The sequence below is a fragment of the Cololabis saira genome, chromosome 6 (genome assembly GCF_033807715.1).
Source record: "Cololabis saira isolate AMF1-May2022 chromosome 6, fColSai1.1, whole genome shotgun sequence".
Taxonomy (NCBI): Eukaryota; Metazoa; Chordata; class Actinopteri; order Beloniformes; family Belonidae; genus Cololabis; species Cololabis saira.
In genome coordinates, this window is record NC_084592.1 from 14,816,316 (window position 1) to 14,834,010 (window position 17,695).

General features: G+C 43.7%; 2 protein-coding genes across 3 annotated transcripts in view; one reads left to right on the plus strand and one right to left on the minus strand.

Moving 5' to 3' along the window:
• Window positions 1-4,861, minus strand: part of col4a2 (collagen, type IV, alpha 2) — a 94,735-nt gene extending 89,874 nt beyond the window's left edge. The window contains exons 1-3 of one of the 2 annotated variants that reach the window (XM_061723351.1): window positions 4,655-4,861; window positions 4,379-4,463; window positions 4,243-4,294 (exon numbers count right to left, since the gene is read on the minus strand). In XM_061723351.1, the coding sequence (XP_061579335.1) occupies window positions 4,243-4,294; window positions 4,379-4,416 (90 nt within the window). In that variant the 5' untranslated portion in view covers window positions 4,417-4,463; window positions 4,655-4,861. The remainder of the gene's footprint in view (window positions 1-4,242; window positions 4,295-4,378; window positions 4,464-4,654) is intronic. The other variant, XM_061723350.1, reaches the window with a different exon arrangement.
• Window positions 4,862-4,940: 79 nt separating this feature from the next.
• The window catches only part of col4a1 (collagen, type IV, alpha 1), a 76,255-nt gene continuing 63,500 nt past the window's right edge, over window positions 4,941-17,695 (plus strand). Inside the window, exon 1 of the mRNA XM_061723352.1 lies at window positions 4,941-5,164. Coding sequence (XP_061579336.1) covers window positions 5,090-5,164 — 75 coding nt within the window. The 5' untranslated portion in view covers window positions 4,941-5,089. The remainder of the gene's footprint in view (window positions 5,165-17,695) is intronic.

The following is a 17,695-nucleotide window of genomic DNA, read 5'->3' on the forward strand; positions in this document are numbered from 1 at the left end:
GCCGGCAGCTGCGTAAAGAAGAAAAGTAATAGCAGATGTGACTGATCAGGCCGGCCCTACATGCACACTGCAGCTGTCACACACATCATCTACACATTCAGGCTCGACACTCCTTAAGCCTGATGATTCTTGTAAATACAAAATAATTAACATATTACAAGCAAAGGCTCTCTATTGTTCCCAGATAGTTGGGAACAATAGAGAGCTAGTTTTAAACAAACATTTTACCAGAACAAAGAAGCTTTGTTATGTCAAGATGCATTAAGTCCCACGGTGACTGCATTGAAAAATAACCGAAATACACGTTTGTTACTTCTGCATGTTTCACATCTTGAGGTTTGGATCTTTATAAATGAAATTTGACAGATGTGGGTTGAAGACACAGATTTTGTATCCAGGCAACCAGACACACACATGTGATCACTGAAGTTCTAGTTAATCTGAAGGAAAAATTGCGGCTCAGATGGAAGTTTGGCGTGTAACTTGATCTTACCCACCTCTGGCTGGGTTCGCTGGGACTGTCTCCAATGATTCACGCGCTCTACTGTACATGCTGTGACTGACTGGCTGCGTGACGAAGAGATAACACCTCAGATGTCTCATGCTCTCTTCTACTGATTCTTTTGTGGCTTTCAAGGAGGACTGTGTGAAAATGTGCCCTCTTATCTACATGCTGAAATGATAACTCTGTGATGCCCAGATCTGCGCTGCGCCTTTGGGCGTCGCTCTTGAGAAGGGCTGCTATATTTCCCAAGCATTGGCAGTGCTTATCACAAAGGCTCGACTTTTTATGCTGACTCGGTCAGTCACATCAAACGGGCAAATGGGAAAGTTGTGGGAATCACAAATAAAATCAATAGTTCAATAGGAAGAGGAACCCCAAAAGGAACATTGTCACATGGGAAGATAGATGATGGGAAACAGTTTCACATCAGTTCGGTCAAACAGTCAAACAGTCCCATGAGTTAGTTTTAAATGTGAAATTAAACGCAACCCTATTTCCCAAGATTCAGCTGAGATTAAAAGGGTTATGAGTCAGATGGGAAACATGAGAATGGCATATTGTTTCTCCAGTCTTTTCATGTAAAAGGTCTTTAACAACTTCATTATTAACATCCAAAATGTTATCGACTGAACTTTTCCATTTAAAAGTCATCTGCTACCTGTGGTACGTCACGCCGAGAAACCCCTATTTTCCGTTAGTCGTATAATCAATGAGAGGTGATTGTCCAGTCGATAGTTAACTTGTCTAGCGGGAGCACAAGGGTTGCGTGGAACTAAATTTAGCCTCTAAACATCACTGCTTTTGGAGAGAAGCTGCACAATAGACAGAGGAGCCGAGCTGTGTCACATGCCTTTAATCAAGACGCAAGCAAATTAGATAAGAGCATGGGACAAGGGGCCCTTTTCATGGCGCTGTCTGGAAGCCATGAGTATGATATTAAATATCTCATAGAGCAACCAGGACAACAGGTGACATCCTGCTCCACCGAAAATAAACAGCAAAGCAAAATACATTCACATGCTGCACCCTGTGCATGTGGAGCTGGCAAGAGGACAAACAAAGGAGAGCAATGTGAGGTTTCTCTCGCTTATGACAACCTGTTTTATGTGCAGGAGAATCTGAAAGAGGGTGTTCATGCATGCATGCGTATGAGACACCAACCAATCAATGGTTGGGTAACTGATGCCGCAGCAAGAAGCCTCCCAACTGGAGGATTTCTGTTATGAAGTTTGCATGTTCTCCTTGTTCCTGCACAAGTTTCTGCAGGTGAACGGTCCACTAACATGCATGATGGGAAGGATCACTCTTGATTCTTAAGTGATTACTGGAGTACATGTGTGAATGGCAGCCTGGCTCACTCCTCTCTGTGTGGCCCTGCCATCAACTGTCCACCTGTCTGGAGGGAGCCCCACCTTCTACGCTGCGACAGCTGCAGCAGACTCCAGCAGACTCCGTTAGCTCCTGCCGTCAGTCTGGGTTTGACGAGAAGCCACTCCCGTACAGGTTGATGCTCATTTAGACCCCCCACCTCATCAGTACGGATTCCAGTTATCACAGTAATCAATATTGTTGTTCAAACTGAATAACTTCACTTTTTTAGCTGTGGCTTTAAACCCAACAGTGCTGCACACTTCAACCGAAATTCAATAAATTAACAAGTTAACTAGTATGAAGTTTTGATTTTAGCCCAGTCCAACTGCTGCAGTGGGAAATAACTGTTGCCTTAAAGCCGGGGGCTAAGTTACCGGCGTTACTCTGACTGCTCAACCTACAAGCTTACCAACGTTTGACCAACGTTACAGAAATGTGTCAATGGACAGGTTGGGGGTCTATCTGTCTATCTGTTAAGCTTTCTGGTGAATGTTTTTAAAACCCCCAGGTGAACATTGGCATTGATCCTCGGCTCTATCGAGAGGCACCGAGACGCAAAGATGTATTAATTTTGTAAAGACATTAAAATCGACCCACAAAGGGTTCAGATCTGAGTTCATGAAAGCACACAATGCAAATACTACTGCACAGTCCTCCAATAACTACTACTAGTACAGTCATTTAGCACAGTGGTTCCCAACCTTTTTTCCTTGGAGCCCCCCCTACTTGTGTCTAAGACCAGACAGGTCCCCCGACGCGTACTATACGTACTAGCACCAAAATAGTCTTTAATTGAAAATAATAAACATTAATTGTGTTTTTTTGATACATTTCTCTTTGGTTTACTCTCTATACATATTATTTTGTTTTTCTCAAATGTAACCAATGTATAAAATACGCAGAAAAGGACATAAAAGGACATACAAATATTTCTGAAAATGTCTCTTAATATGAGACCAACATTTTTTTACATTTTTCCTTTAACAACCTGCCTGGACCCCAGGTTGGGAGACACTGATTTAGCAGATGCTTGTTGCTTATCCAAAGCGGCTTACGGTACATCTGAGAGAACAAACACACCATTTCGCCCGGGGAGCCATTAGGGTTAAGGGCCTTGCTCAGGGACCCAATGTGGTTCATCTTGGCTCCCAGTCTGGGGCTTGAACCAAGCCCACCTCTGTTACCACTAGAATACCACTCCCCTGTAACCATATATATATAACTATATATGTGTGATACACTACAGCAAACATTGCAGCAAAGTTTGGGTTATCTTAGGTACCGTCACCATAACACACTTATGTCAAAATAATGATGAACAAATGTTCTCTTTAGCGCCAGTTGATATTCGTTGAACTGTGTCGGTTTAGACTAGTGGTGGGGGGAAAAATCGATATTGCAATATATTGTTGCGCTTTCTGTTGCAATAAATAATCGATAAACTGACGGCAAATATCGATATTTTAACACACATAATGGATTTACGCGGTTGTCACCGCACTATTTTTCATGCACTTATTCGGCTCAAAAGTTTGATATGGGCCAAAGTAGACGAAATTAAATATTAATAACATATTCTTTTTTGTTTATTTATTTATTTATAAATGCACTTTCTTTGTACATTGTATAAAGTTTTGGCATTGAATAAATGCATAACTACAAACGTTTTCCTTTTTATGGGTATTTTTTCTTTTTCAGTCACATATATATCGTGATATATCGATGAAATTTCTTATAATATATCGAATATCGTAGATATCTTTATATTATCGTTATCGTGGGCCACATATCGCCACAGTATTGAATTGTGAGTTACCCGTATCGTCCCACCCCTAGTTTAGACGTCAACAGAGTTCGTTCTTATATCAACTGGCACTAAAGAGCACATTTGTAACAGTTTGATAGACCGTATAAAATGTATCGCCTCAAGGCGCAACAGCTTATCATGCAGCCTTGCAAAGGTCCTGACCCCGCCCCTCAGTGCCAGGTCAAGGGTCAAGTAAAATCCAGCATAACCAAACACAGGTCTCACGTTTCAGTCTGTGACTGTTGCAGGAGCCCAACACTGTAAATGCAACATGTGTCTCAAACCCTGCTGACTTGCTGCTGCTGGTTTCTGTATCAGCATCCCAGGCCAGGAACCCTCCCACCGGAGGATCTCTCCGGTCCAGACACTCCCACCCTCAGCGCACCGAGGTCTGTGTGCTCAGCAGCTCTGGCGAGGACCATCCCCACCCCAGACGTGCGGTTTCATTTCTATGTTAATTGTCAACAGGCTGTAATTTTAAGTGAAAGCTCGCAAGCAAAAAATAAATAAATCAATCACAAAACAACAAACAAAATGACATATAGGAGGTGAAACTTACTGCCTGCGCTTCTGAGATGGTGATGGCGACGCAGAGGCACAGAAGTAGCAGCCTGTTGAAGAAAATTAATAATATAAGCAATAATTGACGCTTTATGTTTATTATGAGATGCAAGATGTGCGCGTCTTGGGTTTACCTCACGTGTCTCTGTCTGCTGTTGTGCTGCTCGTTCATGGTCCCACGTTTCTTCACTTATAAAGTGACTTAAAGCATGACTTTGACTGTATCAGCCATAAGGAATACGCACAGACACACACGCACACACACACTCATGTCAATATCAGAAAGGTCCGATGTCATACATTATTATTATAAACACTGAGTGATATTCAAACGCATCTGTATCCGATATAGTTGCGTCAACAACATTATGTTATTAATTGTAATCAGTTGGAGTAAATGCAGAACTTACAGTCGCCGCAGTCCCACGCGTAATGGTGAAGTGAAGGAAGCGGGTGGGAGATGCGCACCGTCCCGAGGCTGAAAAGTTTCACAACAAGTCACTTTCGGCACCAAAAAACGTAACGAACTTTCCCGCAAAACGCACAAAAGTGTTGGCCGAGTAGTTCCCTCTCGGAGCTGGAGTGTTTGTAACGCGGGGTCCGTCCCTGTGCGTGTGGCGAGGGTGGTCGTTCCGGGAGGGAGGAGAGGGGGGTGTGGTGCAGCACAAACTACACCAAGTTGCATTGATCAGAACTTCACATCGTCTCGGACCAAGATGCAGCCCAGCGTGCCGGCTGTGCTCCGCATATAATATAAGCAGGAGAAGACAAGAGGACGCGGAGCGGCTCGACAGGTGGAACCCGGCACGGTTTTACGCACAGACTCTCCGCGGCGCACCGACACGATGCTGCTGCCGCCCGGCGCTCTGCTGCTGCTGCTGGCGGCTCTCTACTCGAGTGTGGACCTGACAGGGGCTGAGGTAGGTGAACAAACCACATCTGCTGGACTTTACATATAAATATCTGCCGAAACAACACAGAGAAAGGGATCTCTTGGTGAACCAAAAGCCAAAAGTCGTGCGCTCATACTTTTGTCCATTTACATACAACAAACATCTGATTTATGATCATCCATCATTATCACAAAGACTTCTATTGTGCTTCATTTTTTGTTTTCTGTTTGCCTGCTTCAGTGCACATTGATTTTATTGGTAATATAATTGATAATGCTGCTCAAACTTTCTGTATGAGCCGTGCAGAGGAGCAGGGAGAGGGAGAGGGAGGAGGGAGCGGGTGGGGCACATGTGCAGTAGCTGGAGTTTCTCTGTGTGAAAGAGAGAGAGAGAGGGAGAGGGAGTTACTAGAAAGATCTGGCGAAGTAATAAGGGACACAGAGTTGTGTATGCGGCTCATCTCTGGTATGTTTAGCTGATCCAATAAAGAGAGTTTTCGCAACAATGCGCCCTTCTCCGGCACAGTGGGGGGTTATTTATGCTGGTCTCTGTAAATCTTAGTAGATGAAACAACCCTTTTGACATCTTTAGTTCAGAGATGCCCAGATTGATCAGTCAGTGATCAGAAGACTTTCCTCCAGTTGGCTCTGACCTGTAAACGACGTCATTGTTTCTCCTTTTCTTTCCAAAGAATGTTGAGGAACTTTTCCGCTGCTAAGGAGCCCTCATGGAGTAGTGATGACAATAAAATACGTTTTTAGAAAAGCAATTTGTGCAACCTGTCAAGTAAAAATAGCTCTTGGAGGAGCAAGGAGCAAAGTGTCTGGTTGCAGAAACTTCCACTTGAACAGGGATTTGGAATTTAAACGTCAGAAATGTCCAAATCTGAATTCAAACTCTTAATTTAGTCATGTTAAGTTAAACATGAACATAATGCTGTTCTATGTTAATCCGTGGACATATTGCATGTGCTAAAAACTGCCTGCAGCACTACCAAAGACCACCAGCAGGGGCACAAGCTCCTCTGACATTCACAAGGATTCCTTTTTAATCTGGATCACAGCCAAATGGGGTGTGACGTCATTCCGGGTTCTGACTACATTTACAAGGACCACACCCTGCTGAACATGCTCGGTGTTACGAAGCTGATTAAAGCTAAGAGGATAAGATAATTAATTAGTGAATTTGTAAGAATATTGAACATCAGCAAAGAAAATGACAAATGGAGCCGTTCTAGTTTTATAGGACGTCAGTGTCTTAAAGTCAGGAGGAAGGCAGCTGGATTTCTTTTATGAAAATGTCTCAAGGAAGCAAATCAAAGGGGTCCAGCTGCCTTATTTCCAGCCTTTGAATCACTAAACGGGGTTCTGATTTGCTGATGAGATTGATTATGATGTCAGTTTCTCACTCTCGTACATAAAAAGTGACCCTGTGACCTCAGCTGTGGATCAAGTTCGGGTCCCTTCCTGTCCCAAATGTTCTCCGTATTGAATTCATTGCAATTGTTTTACTACGCTGGACACTCTCCAATACTCTCAACCTAACGTCTATCATGCTTTTTTTGCTGGGTTATGACCACATGAAATGTTTTTACATGTTGTTTTTCTTTTTAGATATAAAGGAACGCAACAACCCTGTAAAGTTTTACAGCTGGTTATTTCAATTCCTGTCTTGACTTTATCAGGAGATGATAGATACAGAGGATGTTAATCAGTTCATTTTACAATGAAACAATGATGTTTGAGAACAGATTGCCACATCTGGAAGGCGCTTTCTCATCCTTTCCCAGGGTACGCTCAGTTTTAGCCAGTTTTAGAGTAAGAAATTTAGTTCCATGGGATAAATTCACAGTGTTAGTCACAATTGCCCACTAATGAAATACACATAAGTTTTACGTTGTGAAGCCCCCTGTGGGGGTCATTGAGACGTCCATCAGCCCGGATAAATGGGCAGAATTCCAGGCGTGTTGGCTGTGACGGTTCCTCTCCCCGGATGTTACCAAAACAATCGGCTCTGAGTAGTCTGACATCGGCCATCGAGATTTACCGAGCTGGATACGACAGACGCACATGATGGTGAAAACAGATGAGACGGCAGAGGTCACTTTCATCCCATGCAAGCCCGGGTTCAGAGCCATAAACATGAGTGGGATGTTGAACATCAGGACAGATGTTGGGACGGCGAAGGATGTGAAGGGTCTTGTTGCTGATCAGGTGACGCCTGTGAGATCTGAGTATTTTAACATTCCTGATTTATCGGCGGGAGGCGAATGAGTCCCCGTCCACCCGTGGGAGGTCCACAGATGGATGGAGAGGCTTCTGATCATCTCCAGGCTTTAATGCTCTCCTCATCTCTTATCCCGCGCAGTGAGGCAGATATGATGGACTCTAGTGTGGTCATGAGTAGGCCTGTGTTGAAAAACTTGATTTTCCGATCGATTCTAAATCGATTCTCATATTAATTCCTAAAAATCGATTTGTATGTCTAAAGATCGATTTTTTTCATCATTACATTTTCACCCGGTGAACTTTAATCCCAGTAGTCACCTCATTTAATTCACACATGCGCTTTTGAGCTGTTGCAGTTTCTCTCTTTTTTTGGACATTTTTGAGTTATTTATTTCTTAGTTATTTATTTTATACAAATAACTTTTGGAATTCTTTTTGTTTTTGCCCAAAAAAGAAATGTGTTGCTGGACGTGAGAATAACTACCTCCATGTTTTTACCTTTTAATATGTTTAAAAGTATAAAAAGATTAAAGATTTCAGTTATAATTGCATAAATTGTCTATGTTTTATTGGTTTATACTTTCTTGGGGTTAAATTAGCATAAGGAGAAAATGTTTTGCACACCGGATATGCAGAAAGGTGCGTCGAAGGATAAAGCTGCAGCCAATTTAAAAAGAAAACTCCTGCACACCTTCTTCTCACCAGACTAGTGTTGGACCAATAAAACACTAGTCTGGTGAGAAGAAGGTGTGCGGGAGTTTTCTTTTTAAATTGATTAAATTAGCATAAAATGCTAAAAACCAAATTCTCAAAAATGAAAAACACAGTAAATGGAAAAAATAAAACAGATTTCATAGATCCACTGTTTGCTGCCCTGGATTTGTTTGATAATTCTTCCCCACGATGTTTCTAAAAGCAGTTCTATCAGCATTCTGGGAGGTGATTGGTCCTTACAGCATCATTAGCTACAATACTTGCTGTTTAATCTCAATATAATACTAGTATTAATACGTTGCATAACTACAGTCATATAATTCAGGCAACAGCTCAAAAAACAGTTTTAATAACACTAACCCAAATCAATATTGGGATCGGATTGAATCAAATCCTGATAATCGATTCTGGATCTTACGAATCGGGATCGAATAGATTCTTGGCATTTGAATGGATCCCCAGCCCTAGTCATGAGTGGGTTGTTGTTATGGTGGAGCGGTGACCCGTCCAGGGGGCTGAACCCCAGCTGGGACAGACTCCAGCAGACCCCTCTGACCCTGAATGGGTATAGGCAGATATAGATGACGGGTGGGTGTTATCTCATGAACCTTGAGGCCCCGATGCTCGGGAGATGTGACATTGATGGAGAACCAGAACCTCCTGTTTGGGCTCCTCTCGCAATCAGCGAAAGTTCACGGCTGAGCGGGTCAGGGTCAAGCGTAAATGTGATGGAACTGACTCCAGAAAGGCCGTGGTGAAAAGATAAGAGGCGAGATAGTCGCACCTTTCCCCTCTTTCCTGTCAGGGTGAAACAACAAGCTGATGTTTAAGCCAGCTTAGACCTCTGCTCTTCATTTTTTGGCACACTAATCTGAACCAGAGTGATTTTCGCAACTGTTTATTGGATATAAACAATATAGAGTTACTCTGGTAAGAATGAGTCACTGGTAATCCCTAGCGGAGCTGCAGGAGGAGGAGGAGGAACGTGGAAGAACATCAGATTCTTGGAAAGAGAGCTCGCGTGTGGGATGGCAGATGGTGAAATTGGGAGAAGCGTGCAGTGGCTGATGGGAACGGTGCAGCTCGTCCGTCCTGCCCTGTTCCTGTTCCCGGCTCCCGGGTTACGATGTTCCAGGACATCGCTGGGAGGATCCCCCCCCCCCTCCCCTCCACCTGGAGAACATGAAGCTTCCTGCAGCTTCCTCGCCCAGGGCCTGATGTCATGGGTTCTGCTGGGGCTGGGCGATATATCGAGATTTTAATTTATATCGATATATTTTCAAATGCGATATGGTACGAGACAATATCGTTTATATCAGAAAAAAAAACATTTTTTTTTTTTTAAATGATTTTGATATGGCTTATTTTGTGACAAATTGACTTGAATGTTTTATTTGAGATTTGCACAAATGTTTTGTTATTTGCACAATTGTCAACCTCAGCGGAAAAGTCTGCCTGTTACTGTCTACATTGTATTAATTGCAGTGTATTTTCTATATATGCTATATATTTCTATATATTCTATATATGCAGGCAGCACGGTGGCTTAGTGGTTAGCACTGTTGCCTCACAGCAAGAAGGTTCCCGGTTCTACTCCCAGGCCCAGCAGGACCTTTCTGTGTGGAGTTTGCATGTTCTCCCCGTGCTTGCGTGGGTTTCCTCCCATAGTCCAAAAACATGCGTAGTAGGTTAATTGATCATTCTAAATTGCCCGTAGGTGTGAGTGTGTCTGGTTGTTTGTGGGGACTATGGGTGGAAACTAGCAATTTTGCTAAAACCTGGTGTATTTACACTGCTAGTGTTCATGAATATGCATTGTCCCGTCTAAATAAACTTTGAAGTTTATTTTTCTTTCATTTGTTTTATACATTTTGATATTGTGCAGACCTCTGTTAATAAAGGTACCTGTGTGACATTTGGCACGAGGCATTGTATTAAAACTGAAAAAATGAAGCTAACAGAGATGCTATGCTATAATGCTTTGGGGGAAACCCCAATTATGGCACAGAAAAATATCGATATATATCGAGTATCGCCATTCAGCTAGAAAATATCGAGATATGACTTTTGGTCCATATCGCCCAGCCCTAGGTTCTGCCGCCCGTGAGTGGTGACAAGCCTGCTTGTTAGTTTAGACTAAGTGTGATCCTGTAGACACCTCCCACCCAGACGACAGCTGAGGCCGCCGCTGCCACCGACCACCTACCGACCGCACGCTGGGAAACCCAGACCTGCCCGTTGTAAAAATGCCTGCATTTGGACGGGTCGGCCATGCCGTTTGGCTTCTCTTGTTTTGTCAGGCGTCCAGCAAAGATAAACGGCCCCCTGCTCTTGTTACTCAAGTACCAGGGAAGGTATTCCCTATTTTCAGCCTTGCCTGCCTTTGTGTGTGTCCCTCGTCTCTGTCACATAAGATAGGACTTAAATAAGTTTGCTGAGCATTTTCAAAGCTCTTTTGAGTTCCCCTTTAGTTCTGCTGAGGTGTCCCGGAGGGGGGCGTGTCAATCCAATTTGTCACAGCGAGTTTTCCTTTTCACACGTAAGCCCCCTCGCTCTGTTCCCTGCTAATATTTTCCACATTCGGGATCAACTGCTACCCATGAGATCGCTTACTTCCCAGAGGGGGGCGTCGCGCAGTTTAGTCCTCCCGCTGTGAAATCGGTGAGTCATAAATGTCATTCACGGTCCGGACAGAGATGGTGTAAAGCAGGGGTCAGCAACCCGCGGCTCTAGAGCCGCATGCAGCTCTTTAGCGCCGCCCTGGTGGCTCCCTGGAGCTTTTTCAACAAAATATTCTTCTTTTTTTTCTTTTTTTCTTTTTTTCTCTTTTTTTCTTCCTTTTTCCTTTCCTTTTTAATCTCGACATTTCGACTTTTTTCTCGAGATTGTACTTCAATTCAATTCAATTTTATTTGTATAGCATCTAATACAACAAATGTTGCCTCTAGGATCTTTCCAGAGACCCAGAACATGACCACCGAGCAATTATTACATAAACAATACTTACAACAATACTTCAATATTAATCTCTCAACTACAACTACAACTAATATTAATTCTCAACATTTTGACTTTATTCCCAACATTTCGACTTTTTCCTCAACATTTCGACTTTTTTCTCAGGATTGTACTTGAACATTAATCTCGACATTTCAACTTTTTTCTCAACATTTTGACTTTTCTTCACGAAATGTTGACTATTTCCTCGTCATTTCGACTTTTTTCTCGACATTTCAACTTTTTTCTCATGGTTGTACTTCAACATCAATTTTGACATTTTAACTTTTTTCTCGACATTTCGACTTTTTTCTCGAAGTGCATAATGAAAAAAAAAACTTCCCCCAGTTATAACTAATATAGATACATGCAGCATGTGTTTTTGTGACTTTTCATTTTTTGCGGCTCCAGACACATTAGTTTCTTAGTGTTTTTGGTCCATTATGGCTCTTTCAGCATTTTGGGTTGCCGACCCTGGTGTAAAGGATATATCTGTTGAACTAGGATGTGGGAGGTGGAGAGGGATGGAGGGAGGGGGGAGGAGGAGGAGGAGGAGGTGACGAGGTTGTGAGACCCACGAGTGGAGGAATGTGTGTCGGAGCCAGTGTTGATACCCCGTGGCAAATCTGTTAGTCTCCCCCCCTGGTCCCTGACCCCAACCTCCGTCGTCTGCTGCCAAACCGTCCCACTGATGGAGGCTGAGACAGTATCATCATGAGATTTGTGGCTTTCTTCCGAATACGTTTTTGGCTACGTTTTCCTCCAGCTGTTCGTTTTTTCTGTCTCGTTGTTTGACTGCGGGTGACAGATGGAGGACAGAGGCAGAGTTTAGCAAACGTTTCCATAAGGCCGAGGCCTTGATTATGTTGTTATGATGACCTTTTGTAGAAAACATAGTTTAAGGAAGGCGGCCACAGTTTGGGCCTGTGTTTGTGTCACTTTGGCAACGGTGTAATTCTGGATGTCAGCGTGTGGATACAGCCTCTTTTGCAGCTCTGGGAGATGAACCAGAGCCCGATCAGCAGCTGATATATGCGCGTGTTATCGGGGATTTATAGTGATGCATTGTCTGAAGACAAAGAATGATAGAAATAACTCTCAGTTTTGAATAAACTATTGGATAAAGTTCAGAATCAGAGCTTGAGAGCTCCAAGTTCTCGATCCAAAAAGCAAAGGAGGCCTTGATGTTTACAGATGAGAGATGCTTTAACTCTCTGTAGACTGGATGTAAACGGCTCCTTTCAGCAGAAGTCTAACTTTCATCCGTGTAACGTTTGATCCTGCAGGCTGAAGTATAGATATAGAAATGCATCCATGAGATACAGTACAGACCAAAAGTTTGGACACACCTTCTCATTCAAACAAATGGGGAAGTGTGTCCAAACTTTTGGTCGTTACTGTACACAGTCTCATTCAAACCTGCAGCCACTGCAGGCAAAGATGGGATGGAAGTTGCTACTGGAGAGGCTTCAGATCAGCAGGGTAGAGCCGTTTTGGTGCCACATTTATTTAATAAAATGATTGATTGTTGGACATTTTTGAAAATGATTCAGATTTGGTGCCGTGGGATTTTTCTTAAACCGTGCAGATGCATCAGAATGCCTGAATCATGTCCATGAATGTATAAAAACCAATCTGCTGTTCGTACCCAGAGGAAGAGTCTCCGTTTGTCATGCCAGCTCATCTGAGATATTTCAGTTGTGATACATTGCGACAAGAGCCGATCCGTGCCTTGTGTCTTTACTCTGTGTGAATCTACGCTTCGTCTCGCTCCCGCTCTCCGTGCTGAATCGGCATGGTTTAATCCGGATTGCTTTAGGGAGGCAGAGTCATGCTGCAAACCCCGTCCTTGTGCAACATGTTTTGGGCCCTTTAGCTTCCAAGAGCAGCTGATGGCCTTGAGAAACACATTTGTCGGCATGACAGCGGCCATGCAGAAATATTGTGTCCCATAAATCCTAAGCATTTGAACTCAGCATAGATAACCTTGGGTGGCAAAGTTGGAAGCTGAACTGCTTTAGACCGATTCACCCTGTGGGATTAAAAGCTTTTTCCCTCCCATTTTTTCCGCTAGAAATGTCTCAGGTTTTCGTCTGAACCGAGCTTCAGCATTGTTTTTACAGGAATTGTTTTAAAACAGGGCAAATATACGTCCGAGGACTCTTGTTCTGGTAAACTTCCTAATGCATGCCTTGCTCAGCAGCCCAGGGAGTTGGTGCTAACGCGAGTAGCTGCTTTCAGCAACCCAGCAGAACTGACTTGTTCTCGCACTGATCACAAACCTATCAGGCCAAAGTTTGTCATTTCAAAAGAGAGGAAACGTTTCATCTTGTCCTTTCCAGCCCTTCAGGAAGTAAAACAAACATCCTCGGTTTCGAGAGGCCGCGTCGTCGTAAAAAGACGCTTCACCCCTACTGTACGCAGGATTTCTCCAGGTTGGGATAAACATTACACAGAGCAACAAAGTCAATCGGTCTTGACATTCCTCACACTTGACCGCCTATGTCAAGGAATGCCGTCAGAGACAGAAAACATGTGGTACGGTCAGGACGCCTGGGAGAAATGGTCTGAGACGGGCCTCAGGCGGCCGGGTTCAGGCTGCAGATGCAGCTCATTTCCTCCCCGATAACTGACCCTGTCCCCCATCCGATGACATATAGAGTGCTTAAGACTTCCCAAATGCCCGTTCAATCACAAAAAACATCCAATAGGAAGGTCCGGGAGCAGCGTCTTTGGGAAAATACAAAAAGAGTCAGGAAGAACGGGGGAAAGGGTCAGCTTGTGCGGCTGATAGAGCGAGGGAGAAGATGTGAGACGTTTGTTACCAAGTTAAGGGGTGAAAACTGTCTCTAGCATGTATTTGGTCATTGTTTTAGATAGGGCTGGGGATCGATTCAAATGTCAAGAATCGATTCGATTCCGATTCTTAAGATTCAGAATCGATTATCAAGATTTGATTCGATCCGATTCAATTCGATTCCGATATTGATTTGGGTTAGTGTTATTAAAACTGTTTTTTGAGCTGTTGCATGAATTATATGACTTTATTTCTGCAAAATATTACTACTAGTATTATATTGAGATTAAACAGCAAGTATTGGCAGCTAATGATGCTGTAAGGACCAATCAGCTCCAGAATGCTGATATAACTGCTTTCAGAAACATCATGTGGTTCAGAATTACCAAACAGATCCAGCGAGGAAACAGAGACGAAAGAAATCGGTTTTATTTTTTCCCACATTCTGTTTTTATTTGTTCCATTTTCGGTCTATTTTGGTTTTTAATTTTTGAGCATTTGGTTTTTAGCATTTTTTGCAAATGTAACCCCAAGACAGTATATAAAGTAATGAAATATAGACAATTTATGCAATTATAACCTAACACTTTAATGTTTTCATACCTTTAAATATATTTAAGGGCAAAAACATGGCACCAGTTATTCTCGTGTCCAACAAAACATTCCTTTTTTGGGGATAAACAAAAAAATAACCAAAAGTTGTAATGTAATGATGAAAAAAAAAATACATAAATAAAAAAAATAAATAAATAAATTTAAAAAAATCGATCTTTAGACATATGAATCGATTTTTAGGAATTAATATGAGAATCGATTTAGAATTGGGAAATCGATTTTTTCAACACAGGCCTAGTTTTAGATCAGTGGGGGTGTTTCTTCTTGTCAGGGGTGAGGGTGAAGGACAGGTCTGGTCGTAGCGGGGCTCCAGCCTCTCTTTCCTCTCCCAGGTAGAAGTGGACAGGTGATCGGAAAAGCAGACCGAGTCCGTACTTCAGAGGATTTCTGTCTCCACCCAGAGTCTTGACTCTCTTTCCTGTCAGAACAGATGCTTTATTCATCTCCTCCGCTTCCTCCTCCGGCTGCTGCCTGAGTTTCATCAGCTCGCCGGACAATGAGGGTCGCTGCTTTTGTTGTTGTGGCTGTTTTTCAAAGCCTCGATCAAGATAACGCTGAGTAGGAAACGAGCTGAGCCGGTCACATGAGGGGCTTCTCATCACCAGGATCAGATACGCCAAGCCCTTGGGTTGCACAGCTGAGCTGCGGGCCGGTCGGGGGGCATCTCAGGGAAGACACGAGGGCCGATGCGTCACCAGGGTTTGACATTTCCGAGAACTGATGAACTGGTGAAAATCTTGCAGTTGCAGCATCTCCGCATGTTCAGACTACAGTGACGCAAGAGTGATGCGGTGGATAAGGACTGGGGTGGAAACAGGGGGGCGATAGAGACCCGCTCTGCACTTCACGTGTACGATAAGGGCTGCAGGGTTCATTCACCACAGCCACAACCACCTATAATGTCCCTTTTGAAGGAGCTTGGATGATGAAAGATGAGTTATCCGTTTGCTTCTTGCAGCTATTTTGTGAAGTTCGTTATCTGATCCTTACAATATCCCCACATCCTCACACTCGCTCGTTTGTTTCTCATAAACTCAGCTGTGTTGCTGCAGTCTGTGATCATTTAACAAGGCGGTAGTTTCCACTTTGAGGAACAAAAACACAGATGGATGCTCAGCACACACAAATGGAAGCTAAAGCTATGTGAAACTGAGCCTCCGTGCTCCCACGCACGGCCGTTGCACGCTCCCCGGATGCTTCCAATGGCAGGTTTTCTTTGTATAAATTACTAACTCACTTTCCAGAGACTTCCATCTCAATGATGGACTATTTTGAGAAAGAGAGAGAGAGGGACGTTTGGTTTTCTATTCAAACTTCAGGTTGTTTGTGTTCATCGGTTTGAGAGTTGGTGCCAAAACGTGGCGCAACTCAGCAACAAAGACGAGTCCCTCAGATGAAGCTAGATCCACCTGGCTTTGTTTAAAGCTTTCCTGGAAGTTTGCACTTCCTGAAACAGCTCAGATTATCTGAACCGGTGCAACATTTACTACACAAGTTAAATGTTTCATCAGAGGCGCGAGATCTCTTATCCCCGTACGACCTGGCTGCTGCCATGCCTGCGTGTTTCTGATGAGTTAAAAAAGAGCGGCGCGGTTCTTGGGTTCAGAAATATCTGCGTTATACGTATCCATGACACTCTTAAGCTTGAGTTATGGTTCTGCGTCAAAACGACGCCGTGCCTACGGCGTGTGGTACACGTCGACGCGTACTACACGCCGTCACTGACGCCGTCGCTGACGTGCACCTCCCGAAAATTGTAACTACGCGTCGAGGCGACGCAGACCACACACAGACGAGAGGGCTGTGATTGGTTCGCTTGGAAGTAACGCATTTCCGGTTTCCGGTTTGAAGCAGTCGTGAACTTTCAGCGCTCTTTTCTTTGTGTATGTGTGATTTTTTTGGTTTTGGTTTTTTGCACAATAGTTGTCCTTATCTCTTTGATTCACTGTGACCGGAAAAAGTCAGATAAACCATTCAGGAAAAGATTGCCAATTAGCGGTCGCGGGGGGTACTGCAGCGCGGAGAAATTAAGTGACGGAGAAGTCCGAAGGGTTCACGACGGCGTCACGGTGACGGCGTGTGCTCTGCGTTGGTTTGACGCAGAACCATAATTCAGGCTTTACCCCTTTTCCAGCAAACCGGTTCTTCTGGGCCAGTCAGTGCTGGTGCTGGTTCACAATGAGTTAAATTGGAGAATCAGCTGAGAACCGGTTTGACTATGGATCACCTCACGGTTGTACAGCTGCTCCTTCTGGCCTTACGCTACTTTGTTGTGGTCAGAAAACGGCCCGATCCAATGCTAAAGGACAGGTTGTCTCCTCCACAGACCACTGCTGCTTTGCTGCATCCATATTAATTAGACGCTTATTTGAGAATGTCGCTGTCTCGCAGTCTTGCTATAGAGGGTTTGCATTGACGTCACTTCCCCACTGGCTCATGCCCCCTTACTCGCACTGAGTGGCAAAATGGCTGCAACTAGTAGGGGAAACTGTGGAAAAGACGGGAAAACAGCCGATTATCGGCATAAATTAAAGGCAGTTGGACTTGACAATGACCCGTACAGTTACCCCAAGAACCAGTGGTCCATGGACATTAATATTTGTCCACAAATCAACTTTCCTGATATTTATATGTACTTAATTTCTACGCTGGGGAAATACACGAAGCAAAGCTTGAAGACTTACAAAAGTATTGACGCTTGGTTCTACTTCAAGGCAGGATTTGTTGTAGAAATTAAAGTGATGAGGACACCGAACTTTATGATTTAACCGTTTAACGTTAAATACCCAAAAATCCAACATTACCTGATACAAAATGGGAACCGCAAATCCACATTTCGGTGCCTGGAATCCAGTTGTTCCTGCAACTTGCAGTGATCCATTTGTCTCTCTTAAGCTTATTTTTCGGCAGTCTGTAAAACGATAACCCTGATTTCTTGCTGAATCTACGAGTACAGTCGATTGCACAACAGCTCTTTCCCATTTTAGATGTTTTCCAGTTGCTCAAACTGAAAGTTTACGCTGCCACTCAGTCTTTCTGCCACTCAGTGGGCGAAACTGCTGTGAAGTCGCACCTGTGACTTCATGCGCATTCCCTCTATTGCTGTTGGTCTTAATAACTCCGCCCCCTCCGCTTACGTAAGCGGTTCTTTCCTCTAGTCCAGCAAAGAGTTGGTGCTACCTTGGAACCGTTTTTTCTGTTTTTTCT